This window comes from Mustela nivalis, assembly GCF_964662115.1.
Source record: "Mustela nivalis genome assembly, chromosome: 1".
Taxonomy (NCBI): domain Eukaryota; kingdom Metazoa; phylum Chordata; class Mammalia; order Carnivora; family Mustelidae; genus Mustela; species Mustela nivalis.
Genome location: NC_139020.1, coordinates 91847197 through 91867986, shown reverse-complemented (window position 1 = coordinate 91867986; position 20790 = coordinate 91847197). Strand labels below are relative to the sequence as shown.

At 43.6% G+C, this 20790-nt stretch overlaps 1 protein-coding gene across 4 annotated transcripts in view; it reads right to left on the bottom strand.

Moving 5' to 3' along the window:
* The window catches only part of LRRIQ4 (leucine rich repeats and IQ motif containing 4), a 28122-nt gene extending 7460 nt beyond the window's left edge, over nucleotides 1-20662 (bottom strand). Inside the window, exons 1-6 of one of the 4 annotated variants that reach the window (XM_082741772.1) lie at nucleotides 20602-20662; nucleotides 14318-15378; nucleotides 9927-10100; nucleotides 8571-8709; nucleotides 7495-7691; nucleotides 2039-2208 (exon numbers count right to left, since the gene is read on the bottom strand). In XM_082741772.1, the coding sequence (XP_082597898.1) occupies nucleotides 2056-2208; nucleotides 7495-7691; nucleotides 8571-8709; nucleotides 9927-10100; nucleotides 14318-15340 (1686 nt within the window). In that variant the 5' untranslated portion in view covers nucleotides 15341-15378; nucleotides 20602-20662 and the 3' untranslated portion in view covers nucleotides 2039-2055. Of the gene's footprint in view, nucleotides 1-1998; nucleotides 2209-7494; nucleotides 7692-8570; nucleotides 8710-9926; nucleotides 10101-14317; nucleotides 15379-20601 lie in introns of those variants that run through there. The other 3 variants (XM_082741771.1, XM_082741773.1, XM_082741774.1) reach the window with 3 other exon arrangements.
* Between the last annotated feature and the right edge of the window lie 128 nt (nucleotides 20663-20790).

The window sequence follows — 20790 nt, the reverse complement described above, 5'->3', positions numbered from 1 at the left end:
TTATTGCTTGAAGGACATGTAGACTTTCTTTTTTTGAGATTTTATTTATTTATTTGATGGAGAGAGATCACAAGTAGGCAGAGAGGCAGGCAGAGAAAGAGGAGGAAGCAGGCTCCCCACTGAGCAGAGAGCCCAATGCGGGGCTCGATCCCAGGACCTTGAGATCATGGCCTGAGTCGAAGACAGAGGCTTAACACACTGAGCCACGCAGGCGCCCCCGATATGTAGAATTTGAAATCAGTCAAGGAAGTCATCAGGAACGAGGAGACTTTGGGTGGTATAGATGGGGATGTTTTAGGCAATCATGGTATTCTTCATTTTCTGGGCATTTCCATGAATTCCATGAGCACCTGTGCTCATGTATTTTCATGAACATATGCAAAACCTATGTACAACTAGCCCAAAACCGGAAACAGACCAATATCCTTCAAAGGGTGAATAGTTAGACAAACTATGATAGTAGGCGATACCACTCAGCAGTAAATTGATTCATGCAACAATGTGGATGGACTTTGACTTACGCAGAGTAAAAAAGCCAGTAAAAGTAAAAGTAAAAGTAAAAAAGTGTTATATACTATGTGATTCCATTTACATGACATCCTTGAAATAAAACTGTACAGCTGAAGACAGGGTGTGGGATCCAGAGATGGGGTAGACAGTAAGTGTGACTCAAAGTGATGAGGGAGCAGGAGGCTGGCTGAGGACAAAGCAAAAGCTGGCGCTTTGCACCGCCCCCCTCATCCGCTCCCCTCCATATGTGTAGCATTCCTCAGGCACCCCTGACTGCCATAAAATGATAAATAGTTAACTTGCTGAGATCACAATCCTGCAAGACAGGAGTCTCCCTTGGTTTGCAAATGTCCTTGAGATTACAACAAATAAGTTACCTTATCAATAGCCCAATTTCCAAAGACACAGAACTCAGTTCCTCAAGCCCTAATGTCACCCTCCCCTCCATAAAAAACCGAAGGAGGCGGAGGTGGAAGGAAAAGTAAATAAAATTAAATTTCTTCTAAACCTAAATCTCATTAACAAGGATGCTTGATAGCAGGAATGTAACATTCCACCAGACTTCCAATTGTCTATACTTGATAGCAACTAAGCCTTCAATATCCTGATAGTATTCTTTGCCCCAATAGCCCTTCTGGATACCCCTTTGTCCTCACCTACCCAACTCCTGTGTATATAACCAGCCACTCCTCACAACCGGGGGCAGCAGCTCTTCCTGCCCACGGGTCCTGTCCCCGTGCTTTAATAAACCACCATTTTGCACCAAAGATGTCTTAAGAATTCAAAGTCGTCAGCTCCGAACCTCACCCCACCGAACCTGACTTAGGTTCTGGACTTCATCAAAAGGAGTAACACCTGGAGATTTGTGGTGATGACTATGTAAAGCTTACATGTGACATTAACAATACTGAACTACACACACATACACATGCACACACACAAGTTTACCTACAACCCATAGAATCTGAATAAGCTCAGTTTATGGCACCAATATCAGTTTTCTGGTTTTGGTATCCTATTAGAGTTATGCAAGATGTCAACACTGAGGGAGGGTGAAGCGTGCATGGACCTCCCTGCCTATTTCTTTGGAACTTCCTGTAAGTCTCTATTTCAAAATTAAAAGTTTTAGGGCTGCCTGGCTGGCTCAGTCCAAAGCATATCCGGCTCTTGATCTCGGGGTCATGAGTTTGAGCCCCATGTTGGAGGTGAAGATTACTTAAATAAATAAACTTAAAAAGTTTTTTTTAAAAGTAGACAGGATGGTACAATGAACCTCCATTTACCTATCACATGCATCTACAATTAACAACTTAATGCCAATCCTGTTTCATTGGGATCCCCCACACTGACCTCTCCCAGGTATTATTCTGGGGCAGTTCCCAGGCACCATATCATTTCATCCATAAATATTTCAACAAAGTGAGAACCTTTATTTTTGCACATAGTCATGTTGCTATGAATAATTTTAGTGTGGTAGGCCATCTAATTCCTACACATGTTGCTTTCTTAATCCAACAGAGTTCATTACCTCAGTTCGTTATAGAATTATTTCCTGTTTTTCTTTGCAGTTTTTCCTTTTACATCCTTTTTTCCTTTCTTATCTTTTGGAGAATTCTTTCCTTTCTTCAGCACTTTTTGCAGTTCTTCAAACCTCCCCAATCCTTTCCGGACCATAATGCCACGCCACCATGCCTGAATCTGAAAACAAGATCAACCCAGAAAGCATCAGCTGGTATCACTCAAGACCGGGGACGGTTATCTCTTCATTCCGGTATGTAGTTTTAAAGATGTGAAGAATGGAATGTCATCAGAACGCCACACCTTATTTTCTCTTTCAAGTGGCCATTCCGGCAAACGTAAAAACAACAACAAATCAGTGCTTTTATGCCCCAGGCACTGCTGTAGACCTTCAGGGAACAGCAGTTAAATGCCAATGTCCCCGACCTCACCTTGCAGCGAGAAGAGACAATAAACCAGGAAGGTATGATTTCGTAGATGCCGGTAGGCGCCAGAGAGACAACAGTGCACAGTATGGGGAGTCGGGAGTGCCTGCGCCCGCCCTCCCTCTCCTCACTGGACTGCCGGGCTCCTGCCTACAGCCGGCACCCATTCCTTCCAAGGTCCTGTGCCCTCCCACCTACTCAGAAACATCTCTCCCCTCGGTAGGCTCTGAACCTCCCCGGGCCTCCCCACTTCTCCCAGGATAAAAGCTCAAGTCCTTACAACGGGCTTACAAGGGCCACTCAGATCTGATCCCTTCCTCTTAACTGAAAGGACCTCTCTCTCTCCTTCCCCTTGCTCGCTCAGCTGGCAGGCTAGCTCACAGTCAGCCACACCCCACACAACCCCACCCCCCAGCTCTTGCTTTTGCTGCTGCTTCTGCCTGGAAAGCTCTTTCCAATACTCAGATGGCTTAATCTCCAGTTCTCCAAGTATTTCCTCAATTGTCATCATGGCTGTGGACTGAACTGTCTCTTTCCATCCGCAGCTCATATTGAAAGTCCTAACCCCCGCCGTGGGGTGCCTGGGTGGCTCAGGGGGTTAAACCCAGGGTCCTGGGATCAAGCCCCACATCGGGCTCTCTGCTCAGCCGAGAGCCTGCTTCCCTTCCTCACTCTCTGCCTGCCTCTCTGCCTACTTGTGATCTCTGTCTTTCAAATAAATAAAATCTTAAAAAAAAAAAAAAAGAAAAGAAAAGAAAAAGAAAGAAAGTCCTAACCCCCAATGTCATTGTCTTTGGAGGTGGGCCTTTCGGAGGTAATTAGGCTTGATGTGGTCTTTATGGGGTCTTCAAAACGGGATTAATGCTCTTATGAGAGACAACACACAACTTAGTCTTCTGTCTCATGAAGGCACAGCAAGAAGACTGCCACGTGTAAGGAGGAAAGAGAGCTCTCACCAGTGTCCGACCACACTGGCCCCCTAATCCTGGACTTCCCACCTCTAGCACTGCGAGAAAATGTCTGTTGTTTGAGCCATCCAGTGTATGGTATATTGTTATGGTAGCCAGAGCTGACTAAGACAGTCATTTTTCCAATGAGGCCTGCTCTGACCATCTCATTTAAATCGAACCCTCCCCCCCGCCCCCACCCCCCCAGCCCACTCAACACACACACGACTTCTGGCAACCTCAGTTCCCCTTAGCTTGAGCTTTTTCCAATGCCACATATCACTTTCTAACAGACTATATAATTTTCTGTTTTATATTTCATGTTTTTATTTTCATGATATTAGACTTTAAGCAATATGAGGAAAGAAAAATTTGTTTTGTTCACTGATGTATTTCCAGTGCCTAAAAAAGTGCCTGGCACCTAGCAGAAGCTCGGTAAGTATTTTCTAAATGAATGAATGAGGTGGTTGGGGGATGCTGTTCTATATAAGATGGATCAAGGGCAGGTATGAGGATATTTGAGCAAGGACTGAACTAAGTGAGGGCCGGGGTCTTGTCCATATTCGGGAGACGCATCTCTGGGCAGAGGGAGGAGCAGGCTCGGACTTTGGGAAAACACCAAGAATCTGTTTATGATGTAAAAATGGGTTGGAGGATATGGGAGAGTGAGAGCAGCCACACAGGAGTTCAGGGGGTGATTTTCCAGGGGAACAGTATTGCCCTCTAGAGGCATTCTAGGCATTTTCCTGGCTTTTTGATGTCTTGAGGTTTAGCCATCTTCAATGGTCTGACACACGCCCCAGGGCACACTTTCCCAGGGTGTGAACACTTGGATAGTTCAGCGGCAGTCCATTTCCAGAGCTTCAACTTCCACCGCTGCCCCCAATGTATCTGCCTAGGAACTAGGCTGCTGGTTCTCCATTCCCACCCTGCTTCCTGGCTGCCCCTCTGGCACACCTCTCGGCCACCCGAATCTGACTGGGGTGTGTGGCCCTGGACTCCAAAGACCTCTGGGACACCACAAAAACCAGACAATACAAAATAGTAGTATTGGAAAAACAAAACATACGAACAAACAACAATAACATAAAACAGACTCTTATAAAGAACTGTTGGTTGTGGTGGGGAGGGATGGTTAGATGAGTGGAAGAGCTGATGGGCTGAAGAAGTACAAACTTCCAGGGGCACCTGGGTGGCTCAGTGGGTTAAGCCTCTGCCTTCGGCTTGGGTCATGATCTCAGGGTCCTGGGATTGAGCCCCGCATGGGGCTCTCTGCTCAGCAGGGAGCCTGCTTCCTCCTCTCTCTCTGCCTGCCTCTCTGCCTACATGTAATGTCTGTCTGTCAAATAAATAAAAGCAATCTTTAAAAAAAAAAAAAAAAGTAACTCCCTCTTGAGTAATCTACCTGAAGTCTTTGCAGTTATGAAATATTTCATTAAAAAAAAAAAAGAAGTACAAACTTCCAGTTATAAAGGAAGTCATGGAGATGAAAAGTACAGCGTACAGGAACACAGTCAATAATACTGTAATAATGTCATATGGTGACAGATGGGGACTACACTTGGGGTAAGCGTTGTGCAATGCACAGAATTCTCAAGTCAGTATGTTATGCACCTGAAACTAAAATAACATTGTATGTCAATTATATTTCAATAATAAAAGACTAGCAGTATTGATGTTGGCCCTAGGGACTAGGTAACCAATTCTTTTCTAAGGCAAATGGTTCCCAGCTCTTTGCCTTCAAGGAAATTGAAAGACCTGTTGATTTGCCAGCCAAGAGCCCACTATCTGATTTTTGGGGATATAAATCTGGAAGAAGTTCAGAGATGTGTGAAGCATTACCATTTAAAATGAAATAATATAGGCACATACAAAAAAACTTCTTCCATTCTTGTAACTAATCTATGTAAATAAGGTTTCTCAGCGTTTCATCTGCAAAATGAAAAATAGGAATAGAACTGATATCAATCCTGTCTCATTCTAGCAATAACTAACAATTATACAGGGATATATAAACTATATCAGAGAAGTCTCACATTTGTGTATGTATTTTCCCCAAATCCTCTAGGTCAAATAATTAAATACCAAAATTTGTAATGGATTTTATAGTGTTTTGGTCAATTTTATACCACTAATAATTGTAATATGACTTAATTAGGACATTAAAAACCCTATGATCAAATAAAAATATTTTAATTTTGAAACTTAATTAGTATAAATATTTGTGCTGCCTAAAAGTATGAAAGGAGATCTATAAATAACTTAAAGTTATAAATATAAAACATTAAGCTCAATTCTTTTTTTTTTTTAAGATTTTATTTATTTATTTGACAGACAGAAATCACAAGTGGGCAGAGAGGCAGGCAGAGAGAGAGGGGGAAGCAGGCTCCTCAGAGAGCCTGATGCAGGGCTCAATTCCAGGACCCTGAGATCATGACCTGAGCCGAAGGCAGAGGCTTTAACCCACTGAGCCACCCACATGCCCCTAAGCTCAATTCTTAAGGGAAAGTGAAATAGAAATACATGTTCAAGAAGAAAAAAAAAGGATATAAAATTTCTGCCTATGGGACACCTGGGTGGCTCAAGCCTGACTGGGGGTTTTGGCCCAGGTCACCATCTCATGGGTTGTGGGACTAAGCCCAGTCACTGGTTCTGGGCTCGGAACCCAGCATGAAGTCTGCTTAAGAGATTCTTTCTCCCTCTTCCTCTGCCCCACCCCCACTCAGTGCGCATGTGCATGCACGCACGCACGTGTGTGTGTGTGTGTGTGTGTGTGTGTGTGTGTGTATGCACGTGCACGCGCGGGATCCTAAAAAAAAAAATCTGGCTATAAGAGCTTGCTCGTGAATTTTGTAAATTGATGTGACTGACATATCGAATCATAATAGTATTTAGATTCCACTGGGTATGTTTAAAATACTTATCTAAGAGCTCTATTTTAAGATGTCAATATTTAAAACTCGCTAAAAAGTAAATCCTTTGCAATAATTTAAACTTAGTGGCAAAAGAATTTAAACATCAATTTCAAAATGTGCAAGAGGGTACATGATTTTTCAAAACACTTTTGGGAAGTATCCAAAAAGTATTATATTCATTCTTCCAGTGTAGCCATTCTTGAGTATATACATATTAAAATAAATATTTTAATATAAATTATTTTCCTTTCTTCTTTACGTTGCAGCTCAGGCATTACTTTCATTTGTCAAAATTACAGGTTTTGGTAGGTCATATTATCTGAGTTAAATTTCAGAAGAGTAAAGAAGGTATCACATACTATTTAGCATAAAAGAGAGGGTGTTAGGTTTGATATGGTTGAGAGCCTTTGCCAGAAGAGGGTCTTGCAAAGTAAAGACTGACTCTTGCTTCAGGTGAAAAAGAGAATCATGGACTTCAGTAGAGTAGTGATAAGATCTCACCTGTGTTTTAACAGCACTGGTCTGACAACTGAGTGGAAGGTCTACTGTAAGGGGAGCAGGTGTGAAAGTGGGGATACTAGTTGGACGACTAGGGTGGTCATCGAGGTGTGAGACAATGGGGGCTTGGATCAAATGCATAATGTATACTGAATCCTGACGGACACAGGCCTGGCCTAGCCGGGGGTAGCCTATTATCTCCATGGGCTAGAGGGGCAAGGAGATGACAATGTCCGTTGACCCTGTCACCCTCATTCCCCCATCCCCCACTTTAAAGGCTCTTTGCCCTTTGATCCAGAGCAGAACTCTGGTTCCCACAGCCCTGCTCCACAAATACTTTCATTTCTAATTTTTCAAGCCTTATCTTAGCAACTTTGTGAATATAAGCTTTTCAGTCCAGTGAACAATCCAAGAATTTTAGGGATTGGAAGTTTGGGTTTTTCCACCTCTTTGCTGTCTTCTTAACTGGCAAAGAGATGAAGAACGAAAGTGCAAAAATGCCAAGAAGATGTTCAAAGATCCTCTTGCTTAATTCTGAGGATATAAAGGAAATAAGAGGGTTTACTCTTGACAAGGACAAGGTATAGATGTGTAAAGAGCAGCCCCGGCATGGTATGTAATATCTTTACCACTGGCCCGTCTCCAAAGCAGCTGTGAATGTGCTATCCAGAGTTTTTTTACCTTGGTTGCCATTATCTTCATGTTTCTTTTTTTCTTAAAGTGTGCCCATATAGCCTGGATGCCTTCAGTATACACTTCTTTTGGGGGGTCCTCTAGGGGGTTGTCCACCAGTGTCAAAACCTTTAGATTTGCTAGATTATCCAAATTCTCTGGAAGACAGGTGATCAAGTTGTCCTCAAGCAGTAATTCTTTCAAAGCTGAAACAATTTGTTTTTAATGACAGATTTGTCTTAAGAAGAGGCAATTCTTTAGTCCAGTTACTTTGAAATGTGTGTCTCCTGCTGTGTCATCTAACAAAAGACACATTTAATGAGGCAAACCAAGTTCTCTTCCTTATAACAATTCAAAGTTGTTAGAGCCAGTGTATATAAGTATGAGAGACAGAAACAGTACACACACAAAAAAGGTGACAATGTTTCAGTCCTCCAGGGACCAAGGACAGGATGAAAATGCATGGTCAGGTGCATTACTAAGGAGTACTGCATGCTCATCCCTGACTTTAAACTATGGCAAAAAACATTTTTTTTAATTTGGTCCTACGAAAAGCTCAGCTAAAGGCTGTTAAATGGATGGATAAATGGACACTCGTAAGATAAAGAATGATTTAGCCTAGCGTGAAATGTTTGGGTGTTTAAATATGGGTTATAACTGATTCTTCATGCCAGTCATACAGCTCCAAAAGTCCTTCCTTGCTGATTTCACCACTCTGGGTCAACGCTTTTCCTTTAAGTGACTTAGTGACCTAAAGCAAACTCCAAATTCTAGCATGTAGTAGGCAGGCAATAAAGTATGGTCATTGGTATGATGACTATATGGGCGAATGCTAATTTTCTTAGCCATTGCTATTTACTTCTCTGTTCAGTTCCCAATAAACCTTTGTGAGTTTCTTAGCTGTACTAATCAGGAGCCTGGCCTTCCCTGTCTGGCTAGGGAGACCTGAGAGGAGGTGATGGGGTCGGGCTAAGCTCTCTAAACTGAGATTGGTCTTTAGTGAATGGAGGAAATGGGAACTGCGTCATTATGGGACATGCTGGCCTCACAGTCCACCAGGCTGGGCATCTACCAACACTCCTCACCTTGTGCCTGGCAAATGGAATCCGGAAGTTGTTTAAGGCAGTTGTGACGGCAGTCGAGAACTTCCAGGTTAGGCATTGTTCCCAAGGATGTGGGCAGGTACTCCAGATGATTGTTCTCTATATACAGCTCTTTAAGACTCTGAAAAACATGAGAGTACACCATGATGATCTTTACACTGACGAAAGAATGAAAATAACCACAATCACTGGAGAGTTCCCATACTCTTTCAATGGGGGATACTATGCATTAGGATCAAGGGAAAAACATATTTATTTAAAGAACCATCACCTAAACAAAAAATTATTTTTGAGTAAAACCGTTAGACATGGTTCCCAGTTTTGCAGGGATAAGAGTTTGTTTCGCACGAACTTTATGGAGAGATAGTTGTGATAATTTAACTATATATATCATTTGCTCCCTTTCAACAGCTAATTATCTGCAGCAGTTGATAACAAACTGAAATTGTGTCAAGTATCAATCTAACATTGTTTGAAGTAGCCAAATGTACAGGTAATGAGTTAGCTATTTTGAAATCCTCTGGGCAAAAATGTAATGTTTGCATCTCACCCGAAGATTTCAGGGAGTGTTACGTGGCCTGTCAAGGAGCCAGATGATGAGAAGAATTCTGAACACAGGACAAAGTAATGGAGAATCAGGAACAGGACCTCCGTGTCACAGGTGAGAAGTACCTGGGCTACACACGCTGTCATTCAGGTCCAGGATGGGAGGTCATGCTGTGGCCGGCATCTACTTTATCCTTAGTAAGAGTTCAGTACCACAAACATGGAAAAAAAATTCTCAATTCTTTATGCATACATTAAGACACAGGGTAAGGCTACCTTGAATGAAGTTACCTTGTTGCTTTGTCAGGATTTAGCACAGGGCTGCGGACCCATCTCCACAGGAACCCAGGACAATGTTAAATATACCCTGATTGGCTGGCCACCATGCAGAAAGGGAGGTCACCTTGACCCATCCAAAAGGCAGGCACCTAGCCATGTCATCTGTATGACACTTTAACTTAAAAAAGTACAATTTTCAGGGGCCTCTTACAACAAGGTAGTAATCAAATGGAAAGTGGTTCCATGGCTCAATTTCTGCAAATAAAACATGCCAAACAGCACAGTGGAGAGGAGTATGGCATGGCATAACTTCTTGGCTATGTTCTTTGAGGATGGACCCAGCAGCTCAGGAAAACAGTGTTAGAGTGACAACTTGTTCACAGTTGGAAATCTAGTCGGGATGATTCCACAGGCAGCCTACGGGGGGGACACCACCGTTTTCTCAGTCTCGGCCAACTTAAGGAATCAGTGGGCAGGAACAGCTTTGCCTACTCGTCTGGGGAAGAGGCTTACCTGTAGTTTACTAATGTGTTCTGGCAAAGAGGTGAACTTGGCTCCTTGGTCTTGCCCGATGCATAATTTCTCTAAAGACTCTAAAGAAAAGATTTCTTCTGGAAATGAAAGGAACTGATTTCCTGTTAATCCAAGCATCTTCAGCTTTGAAAGTGAGCCGAAGTCTGGCGGTAACTAGAAGTATTCCAAAAAGGTAAGTTTCATGTCAAGATTATTTTCAACAGTAAGATAATAAATGGGGTTTTTAGTTTTGAGGCCCATTGATAAACATAAAGCAGAGCAATTTAGCAATTCCTGCAGAAGAGAAGTTGGCACACGTGTCTGCATATAGAGTATTTATATGGATAGATCTAATGTCTGGAGTCCCACTCTTTCCCCGAGCCTCTCTGCTCCTCACTTTTAGGCACTGCTTGAAATTGAAGCAATTTTTAACCTAATTCATTGCAAATTTTTGAACTGTAATGTAGCTTGACACTCCTGAAAAAGTACTGAAGTTTTTAGTGTAATATTGCAACTATAATCTGAGTAAGTTCACTTATTACATCTGATCAGTTGAAGAACATGACCTCTCATCCTGAAAGGCTTTAAGTCAGCAATTTAGAAACTTCAGCTGAGATCTCAGTGTGGGATACTTGGGAGGCTCAGTTGGTTAAGTGTCTCCTTTTAGCTCAGATGGTGAACTCAGAGTCCTGGGGTGGAGCCCCATGTCAGGCTCCCTGCTCAGTGGGGAGTCTGCTTCTCCCTCTCCCCCTCCCCTGCTCCTTCTCTCTCTCTCTCTCTCTCTCTCACTCTCTCCCTCTCAAATAAATAAATAAAATCTTAAAAGAAAAGAAATCTCAATTGGAAGCAAACAACAAAGACTGTCGAGATTTTATCTTGTCATATTCTGCCCCGCAATGAACACCAAGGCTTATATGCCCTTTGTAGGTATTAGGTAACCACTTTCCAGACTCCCAGACTGTCAGGCTTGGAAGGCTTTCCAAAGGTCATCTATTCCAATCCTTTAATAGGATGGTTGAATATATTTCACAGCTAGCCATCCAGCATACATTCAAAGACCACCTCCTGGAATGAAAAACTCATTACTTGGATGGAGACCTCTAATCATCAGATTTCCTTCTCCTGTCAAGCCAAAATTTGTGTCACTATTATGTTCACTTATTGGTCTCTTTCTGGCCCCCTGGAACCACATGGAAAAATCTCATTCTTAAAATGTGACAGTCTGCCTATTGATTACATTACAGAGACACCTACTTTCTTATAGGAAAAAAAAAAGCCCAGCTATATGTATCAACAGCTTTCTTCACTCACTTTGAACCACCTTCATCTGGCTTTACTCCTTATGGGGAAATCATTCCTCACATTTGCCTGTCCTGAGCCCTGGTTTCTCCTCCCCCCATTCTTCTCTTCTTCATGAGAATGATAAGAATTTACAGTTCAAGTCAGCCTGCTCTTTCCATAGATGGGGAGACAGACAAATAATTGGGAAGTAGGTCAAAAGAAACGTCCTAGAAGAATCACATAATAGTAAGTCTCACACACCTGCAATCTTTTATATTTTTCTCTTTATTGTGTAGGGTGAGTGCTCATTTTCCTAAAAATGCTATAAAATGTTCATAGTTTTATTTATTTTTCAATCAGAGGAAGTCAATCTCCCGAGAAACGGTCGTTTAAGCTTTCCTTCTTGGCTTGAAACAGCCAAGATTCTTCATCAGGCACTTAGATCCCTTTAATACAAAGCATCAGCATCAATGCAGTTCAAAATAATAGGAAAAAGGTTTTCAATCTAGCCCCTTTATTATAGCCTAGTAATTTCCCTCTTAGTGCTGTTCAGTTAGCTCATAGGTTTAGTTTTGCTTTTTCAAAGCACACTGAATAAATATATTTTTTAACATACTCAAGATCCAATAATTAATCCTGTCATAGTCACATTAAAGTGTAGTGGGAATAAATCTGGATGTACAGAAAACCTACAGAGTGTCAAATGAGGACAATCATTAGGATGCTCTAACCAAGCTTTTGTCATTTTGACGTTGAGTTGTCCCTTAACAGAAGATGGACCAGACAAATAAAACCCATCTAGATACACACTGAAAGTCAGCTACTTTTGCATCCACCTAGACAAGAAAAAACTACTGGCCAGGCTCCAAGAGCAAGCAACCCATCAGGAAAGTCTTCCGGGGAGGAGAGGTAAGCAGCTGGCTTAAAAGTCATGTGTCATTTTATTTATTTATTTTAAAGATTTTAATTTATCCATTTGACAGAGAGAAATCACAAGTAGAGAGAAATCACAAGTAGACAGAGAGGCAGGCAGAGAGAGAGAGAGAGAGTGAAGCAGGCTCCCTCTGAGCAGAGAGCCCAATGCGGGACTTGATCCCAGGACCCTGGGATCATGACCTGAGCAGAAGGCAGTGGCTTAACCCACTGGGCCACCCAGGCGCCCCCATGTGTCATTTTAAAGAGAAATGGACTGGGAGGGTAATTACTGCAGGAATTAGCATAATAGGAAATGAGAGAAGACCAAAAACCACAGAAATACCATCATAAGAACTGAAGAATAACAAGCAATGGGACACAGAGATTTTCACATTCAATATGATAATATTGAACACATCCACATTTCAGCCAACTTGACTTGAGGTAAAACATGGTGTCGGATGAGGCTTATGTTTGTTAAGGTGCCGTTTGTGTGTGATTCCCTCTTCTATTCTGACCTCTGAAAATGTTTCCCAGGAAAGGATTAGGTATCATTCAGGACTCAGCAGGAATTAAGTCTGTACATTATACTTCCCAAGGGTACTTCATATATTGAGCCTTTCACTCCCAGGTAGAACTGGACAGACTTTTTCCACTGTAAAAGGAACTTCTTACCCCAGTGTTGGAATAGCTGGGGGGGTGGGGTGGGGAGATGGCCTCTAAAAAACCTCTAAAATCCTCCAAAGTGGGTTGCTACCGAAGTAGAGATTAAGCCCTAGATTCTCTTCCTAAATCCTAAATTAGCATCAGAATCGTTACTTCCGGAAAGGCTGTTTTAAAACTATAGCAACTAGGAAAAACAACAATAGCACTCCCCACAAAGTTCTCAATTAAAAAGCGAGTAAGAGCTTAAACAAAAACACCCCCAACAAACACTTAAGACCTAGGACTAGTATAAAGTATGGTGAACACAGGAGATCTGTGCCCATGGCCAGGAAAAGCAGACCTATTATTTGATACAGTCGTGGATTTCCAAGTCTCTTGCTTTCTCCCTCCACAGTTGTAGCAGAACTCACTGTTCTTCTTAATTTTCAAATATTAAAAATAACCAAACAAATACCTGTGCATGCACCATCCAAACCATTTGTTAATAAGATGAAATGTGCATCAACTAGACTCAAATAAGAATTTTTAAGGAAACAAAATGAAATTCTGTAATTAAAACAGAGCTCCCCTGAGATCCCCTCCTCATTTCCTTGACTTCCTTCCTCTTCCCAGAGGCAGCCACTATTAAGAATTCAGCGTGGGGGCACCTGGGTGACTCAGTGGGTTAAAGCCTCTGCCTTCGGCTCAGGTCATGATCCCAGGGTCCTGGGATCGAGCCCCGCATTGGGCTGTCTGCTCCGCAGAGAGCCTGCTTCCTCCTCTCTCTCTCTCTGCCTGCCTCTCTGTCTACTTGTGATCTCTCTCTGTCAAATAAATAAATAAAATCTTAAAAAAAAAAAAAAGAATTCTGCGTGTTTTTTTCTAGCTCATATGTTTTACCCTTTTATTGCATATATACAAATCCACAACGTATGTGTTGTGTGTGTATGTATGGAGTTTGTGTGATTAAGAATTTATAAATAGATTCTGCAGGTTCTGCAGTTTGTTTTCCTGTTTAAGAAACGTCACAAATTTGAGATCTGCCCTGGCACATGGGTTAGATTATTGTATAGTTTTTAAATTTACGAATATAGCACAATCTGTGTGCTCACGGCTCTAGCGACAAATTTAGATCGACTCCCGTGCTTCCTTACTGTCAACAGTGCTCTGCCCGACCTTTGTGAACGCGCCACCCTGCACACGTGGGAGAGAGTTTCTTTGGGGACTGTTCTGCAGTTCACCCTGAGGGGAGCATCAAGGCCTGAGGTTGTACGTGCCGGAAAAAACCCTGCCCTGTGAGGAACCCCAGTTAGGGGGTGGTCTTGGTTCAGCACACAGCCCCCAGGACCCAGCCGCTCTGGGTTGAAACTCGGCTCTGTCTCGTGCAGGGGTGTGGCCTCGGCAAAGTAATTACCGCCGCCTGTGCCTCGCCCTCCCCGCGTGTCACTGAGGATAACAGCGCCCACGTCAAAATGAGGACACGAGCACCGGCCCAGGGGCGGGAAAAGCCCTTGCGGAAGCGCAGTGACAGCCAGGAAGGGACTCAGTACCTGCCATATTTTATTATCATCCAGCGCCAGGACTTCCAGGTTCTTGAGCGCCGCGATCTCCGCCGGACAACGTTCCAGATGGTTCTGGCTGAGATCCAGGAAGCGCAGGCTGACCAGGCGCCGGAAGGAGCGCCGCAGCCCCCGCAGGCCGGTGTTGCACAGGTAGAGCAGGTGCATCGAGGTCCACTTGCAGACGAGGCGCGGCACCTTCTCCAGGTGGTTGCCGCTCAGCCCGATCTCCGTCATCCCCACCAGCTCCGCCAGGGTGTGCGGGATCGAGTGGAGGTGGTTGTAGGACAAATCCAGCACCGACAGCTGGCTGCAGTGGCCCAGCGCCTCGGGGAGAAGGGTTAGGCTGTTATAAGCTAGGTAGAACTTCTGCAACCTCTTCAGGTTCCCAATCTCTTCGGGGATGACGGCGAGTTTGTTCTCGTCCAGGTCAATGATCTCCAGGCTGGTGAGAACACAGAGCTCCGCGGGAAACACCTCCAGCTGGTTTTGCTTCAGGTAGATCTCCCTCAGTTTGGTCTGGTTCACCAGTTCCTTGGGCAGAGAGCGGAGGTGGTTGCCGCTCAGCCCGAGCAGCTCGAGGTGGTGCAGGAATTTGCAGATGATGATGGGGATCTCGGCCAGGCCAGTGTGGTAGAGGCGCAGCTCGCGCAGGCGGCGCAGGCCGCTGAGGACCGGAAGGGACGAGGACAGGAGCGGGTTGTGGCTCAGGTCCAGGCCCTCCAAGCTGCCCAGCTTGCCCAGCTCTGGGCACAGCTCGCTCAGCTTGTTCCTGTTCAGATAGAGGATTCGGATGTTCCTTAAACCCTGGATGCCCGGGGGGATGGCTTCAATCTGGTTGTTTTCCAGATGTGCTTCTTCTAATTCTTCTAACTGCAAGATCTCTGATGGGATGGTAGTCAGGCTCCGATTCGAAGCATCAATAAAAAATGTTCTAGCAGAGGCCTGTTGTGGATCATCTTTCGGATGAATTCTAGATGCGCCACCTACTGATTTTATAATGTCATTTGACATTGTGTTGAGGGAAGTTCAAGTAGTCAAAATCCGAGATACTGGGAAAAGAATGAAAAGATCCGTTTACTGCCAGGGGATTCCATATCCTTAAGACAGATTAAGTTTAGTTAAGTTTAGTTAATGGGCTTGACATTCTAACGTGGCATAAAATGTAGGTTTCTGTGTTTCATGTTGGGAGACAAATTCAAGTAGACATTCCTTCTAACAGGTTGACTTACATGAAAAGAAAAAAAGATAGTCTCATTTTAAAAAATCCCTATCTTGACTCTATTTTCAGGTAGAATGGAGAAGATTGTAAAAAGTTTTCTCCTACCATAAACACAGAGAGAACACTAGGAAAAAATAATATTTTAAAATGTTGCTTACTCCCCCCCCCCCCCCGAAACCACCAGAGAATTGTGGACGCAAAGAAGACCAAAAGAATTAAATTCTAGAGATGGACTACCCCTTCCTAAGGAAGGAGAGACCAGTGGGCACTTTGATGCCTGGTGGCATTTTCAACTTTGGGGACCGGCAGACAGAGAAGCCAGTCTTCCATATTCACAGACAAAGGAACTTCTTGAGACAAGGAGAAGTTGAGAGACCTTATGGTCTTAGATCCCTAAGCCTGGCTGGGGGGTAGGGACTTAAATCCTTGAGCAAGATATCTGAAATTGCCTCAAATTGAAATGAACTACAGCAGCAATCTAGAAAGAAATTAAATGAGAAGTATATCATGTCCATAGATTAAAACACTCAGTGTTAAAATGTTAATGTATTCCCCAAGTTGATCTTTTCTTTCAGTACAATCTCAATCAAAATCTCAATAGGTGGGGTGCCTGGGTGGCTCAGTGGGGTCATGATCTCAGGATCCTGGGATCAAGCCCCACATTGGGCTCTCTGATCAGCAGGGAGCCTGCTTCCCCGCCCCCCTCTCTCTCTCTGCCTGCCTCTCTGCCTGCTTGTGATCTCTGTCTGAGAAATAAATAAATAAAATCTTTAAAAAAAAAATCTCAATAGGCAGGGTACCTGGGTAGCCCAGTGGGTTAAAGCCACTGCCTTCCGCTCACATCATGATCTCAGGGTCCTGGGATCAAGCCCTGCTCCGGGCTCTCTGCTCAGCAGGGAGTCTGCTTCTCTTCCTCCTTCTGCCTACTTGTGATCTCTCTCTGTCAAATAAATAAATAAAATATTTAATTTTTAAAAATATTAATGGGCTTTTTTTTTCTTTTTTGGTGGAAGTTAATAGGCTGATTCTAAAATTTATATGAAAGTGCAAAGAACGTAGAATTGCAGAAGACAAACTTGAATAATAATAAAATTGGCAGACTTGCACTACTGGATTTATAAGTCTTATAAACCTAAGGTGTTAATATTATATTACAGAAGACTAAGTACTTGGTCATTAACCTACGCACACCACCCCCAAAGCCTAAGAAGGAAGGCAGAAAAGATGAGGAGATGATGATGGCCTGGTTGATAGTAGCATCTTTGACTTGCCTTCTAGGCTGGGGGCTTTCCGGCTGAGTACTGGGCTTCTACTCCCACACAGGGGCCTAGGCCCTAGATGGAGGGGATGTGCTTCGAGCCCCACACTTACAATTACTGCGCCTTGCAACATAAAATATGTGGTTTAGATTCTCATTACTATATGCCTAGCCTCCAACAGAGTTCTGGGACAGTGTTGTTCTCTGTTATTTAAAGAAAGGACAAGATTTACCATGTAATGGTAAGGGTAACACCCTTTGCTTTGATAAAAATTTCTGGGAAACATTTTTCCCAGAAAAAATGTTTAAGTCTCCTCTCAAGTAATACGAGATGAAGACCCATATAAACTTCAGACTTGAGTGGAAAACTTTCATAAGCAAGCAACTTTAGATTTTTGGCCCGGGCAAGGGAGAATCTTAAACGACTCAGACCATAATAAAGGCAAGATTCTAGGTGTGATGTTATGATATCATAATAAATACATATTTGGTCTTTGTTCCCAAGTTCCTGATACAAGAGCTTCTAAAACCTTTAGTGTTTTCTGAGGGGTTGGAGAGAAGCGTCTCTTGTTATTCATAATAAGCCCCATTCAACCCACTTGAGTCCATACTAATGAGGTCACTCTCCTTAGGCCCCCAGATTGCCTCGGGAGGGGGCCTGGCTACCAGAGGAACCATCCTTGTGATGAGAGGGGTGGAACTTTCAGCCCCAGTCCAGGACCTCAAGAAGAGGCAACTGGGAGGGAGGCTGGAGGTTGGGTTAATCACCAATGACCTTTGATTTAATCAACCGTGCTTCCAGAATGGAACCTCTATAACCCTAAACAACGGGGTTGGGAGAGCTTTTGAGTTGGTGAGCACATCAAGGTGCCGGAAGGGTAATGTGTCCAGAGAAGGTATAGAGAAGCTCTGTGCCCTCTCCTCATACCCTCTCTTCCCCACATGCATCTCTTCTATTTGGCTGTTCGTGAACCGTAGTTTTTAGAACCTAGCAATAACAGTAAGTAAAGTGTTTGAGTTCTGTGAACCTTTAAAGCAAATTGTTGAAATTCAGGAGAGAGCTGTGGGTACCCCCAATCTGTAGTCCACTGGTACTGGTGACAACCTGGGACTGTGGCTGGTATCTGAGACGGGAAGCAGTCTTATGGGACTGAGCTCTCAAGGTGTATGGTGGGCACTAACTCTGCGTGTGTAGTGTCAGAACCAAACCTTAGGACACCTACTTGGCGTCTGCAGAGAACTGGAGACTGTCTTGTTTGGAAAACCCGCAGTTGGTGTCAGGTGTTTGGTAAGTAGAAACTTCCAAATTAGTACTAGGATACGGAGATGTTTGGTATGTTAAGAGAAATAGAAGGGAAAAAGTCTATAATCTGATAATGAGCTCTGAAAGTCTTGTAGAGTGAAGTCTTCCAAGCACGGGTCCACCCGCAGGTAAAAGAGACCTTAGAGAAACATTTGTCTGCCAGAATTGTTAGTCGTGTTCATGGTGTCCCCCCATCCCCGCTGTCACCAAATTATTGATCTGAAATAGCTTCTTGGGACTTGTTTTCTTTAAATAGGCTCAGACGGGTATTTTACCCATTTTCAAAAATGTTTCTACCCTTCATTCCCCTACAGGTACCACCAAGCTATAGATCTAGTAATTCCTAGGCAAAACCTTTTTTTTCTTTTCTTTTAGAATGTGGTTTTTCGAATTATTGTCTTGCACAATGAAGGAGGTTTGAGGTCCTATTCTATTACTAATCAGATACCTTTTTGTCTCATCAGGTAATAAAAATGTAAACTTTTCAGACCACTCACTCTTTTATCCATGGGCCAAATAATTTTTTAATAACACTGTTTTTTCCGCCTGCATATTTAGTACCTAAGCAGCACACATGTGTGAGCAACACCGGAAGCCAGCACTTCAGATACTCGTCAGAAAATTCAACCAGGAATTTGCTCTAACACTTTCTAGCAGCTCAGTTGAGCCTTCTGGTACCTGGGGAAAAATAACTAATGAATGTGTTAAATATTAATTCTCCCAGATCCTTGGAGTTGTCTCCATGTTAGCAGGAAACAACTTACCTAGACCCTATTATCTGTGTTTCCTCAAGACAGGAGGATTGTAATTATGAAAACTCGTGCTGTTGGCTTTTTAAATAGTTACAATAAAAGAAACATTTGAAAAATACTTCCAGATTTTTTAAAATAAAACTATAATCAAAGACCTATTAAGTTACTTATATAAAGATACACCTACTAAACCTTCCTACTATAAGGTGCCAGAGAAATATAAATGCTGCCTTTTATAGAGGAATGGGGACTACAAACCCTCATATATTCTCTTTGGTTCTGACTTCTGGAAAGCTGAGGTTCAAGTTTGACTTCCACTCTGGGTTCTTGACCCCTAAGCACCCAGTGAATCCACTTAAGTCTCCTTGAAGCCAGCTCAGCAACATGTTTCCCCACTTCCTATCCCCTCCCCACCAGTCAGTGATTCTCAAGGGGAGGGTTTTAAAAAATTATATCCCTTCTCCATCTGGAAATCATTGGATTAATGAAAAAATGTGCTGATGGAAAGGAGTTGTACATATGGTCAGTTTTTTGTTGTTGCTGTTTTTTTGACCATCCTATGTGATATGCAGTTTGAGGAGCTGTAGTTCGCAGCACAGATACTATTATTTTTTTGTTTTTTGCTAAGGTGGATAAGGAGAACAGTGTTTTAAGTGCTGTTTGTCTAGCTAAAAGCAGCTCTTTTCTGTTTATTCTGTTCTGACCGTGTTTTCTAGTTACTCTCTAGAACAAAAGGGTGATTGGCACTTCTTGTTCCCTTAGAAGAGTATCCCTCCCTTCCCCTAGAGCAGTAATTAATAAATCCTGAACCTTCCTTTACTTTCCTCCACTTAACTTCAAATACTCTGAAAGGGGTTGGGAGGGTATGCTGAATTGTGCGCACACTCATGCTTTAGTATTTCAAGCTACCTCTTGGCTTTGTTGGTAGAACATGGGGTAAGTGAAAATATTTTCTATTCATGTTTAACCTGAAATAATTCAAGTGATGCTTAAAATCTGGGCTACACTTGGTGTGAAGAGACCCCGCCTTGCCTAGCAGAGTTTCTTAGCAGTGGACTCGTGTTCTGGAATTGCCTAGTGGGGTAGATTCAGGGACAGAGGTTCTGGACATTTTTGTTTTCACTGTGTTCAGATATGTCTTGGTTTCACCTTGAGGGGCATCCTTCTTTCACCCAGGCAAGGAGTCTCTGCTTGGCTCCAGAGCGCTCTCCAGGGGCCCTTCAGCTGCTTCCTCTGGGGTCTGTGGTAACCACAAACAGAAGACCTTTCCTTCCCTCCTTCCTCTTTTTCTCTCTCCCACATCCAAGTATCTGAGCATGTTGCCTGTAACAGTGGCTGGGTTTTGTCCCCTCCTCCTCCCTTCCCCAAGTCCAGCCTCAGCTGGATCTTCTCTCAGCTGGGATACTGCAATTGCTTCAGACCTCACCTCCCCCAGGTCCTGTCAAATCCACCCTCCACCTGCTGCTCCCTATCTGAGGGCTTTTGGCATCCTTGTCCCATAACAGCTTGCCGCTCAGAGGATGCGCAAGGGCTTCACGTGGGTCCGACCCTGCCTGCCTGCCTCCCACCCTGTACTCCTCTGGGCGGCCCCAAGTACCAGCGCGTCTCCAGCACCTACCAAGCTGTTCCGCCCTGGGGCGGATTCACTGGGACTACTTAGGAAGTCACCTCTTACAGAAAGCCCTCCCTGATATCCCTGCCCCTCGCCCCGCCACTCCCCCACCAAGACTATCCACATACCCCTTTAAGCTCCCTTAGCTCCGTGCCTTATCCGTGCTGGTGCTACTCTCTGCTACTGCCCATGACCGCCGCAGGTATGTACACACTTTGGGGAGGAGACTGTGTCATAATCGTCTTTGTAGCCCGGCCCCTAGCCCATCAGCCGTGCTCCCTGAAACCTCAAGAACGTCCCTCTGCAGAGGAGCCAGA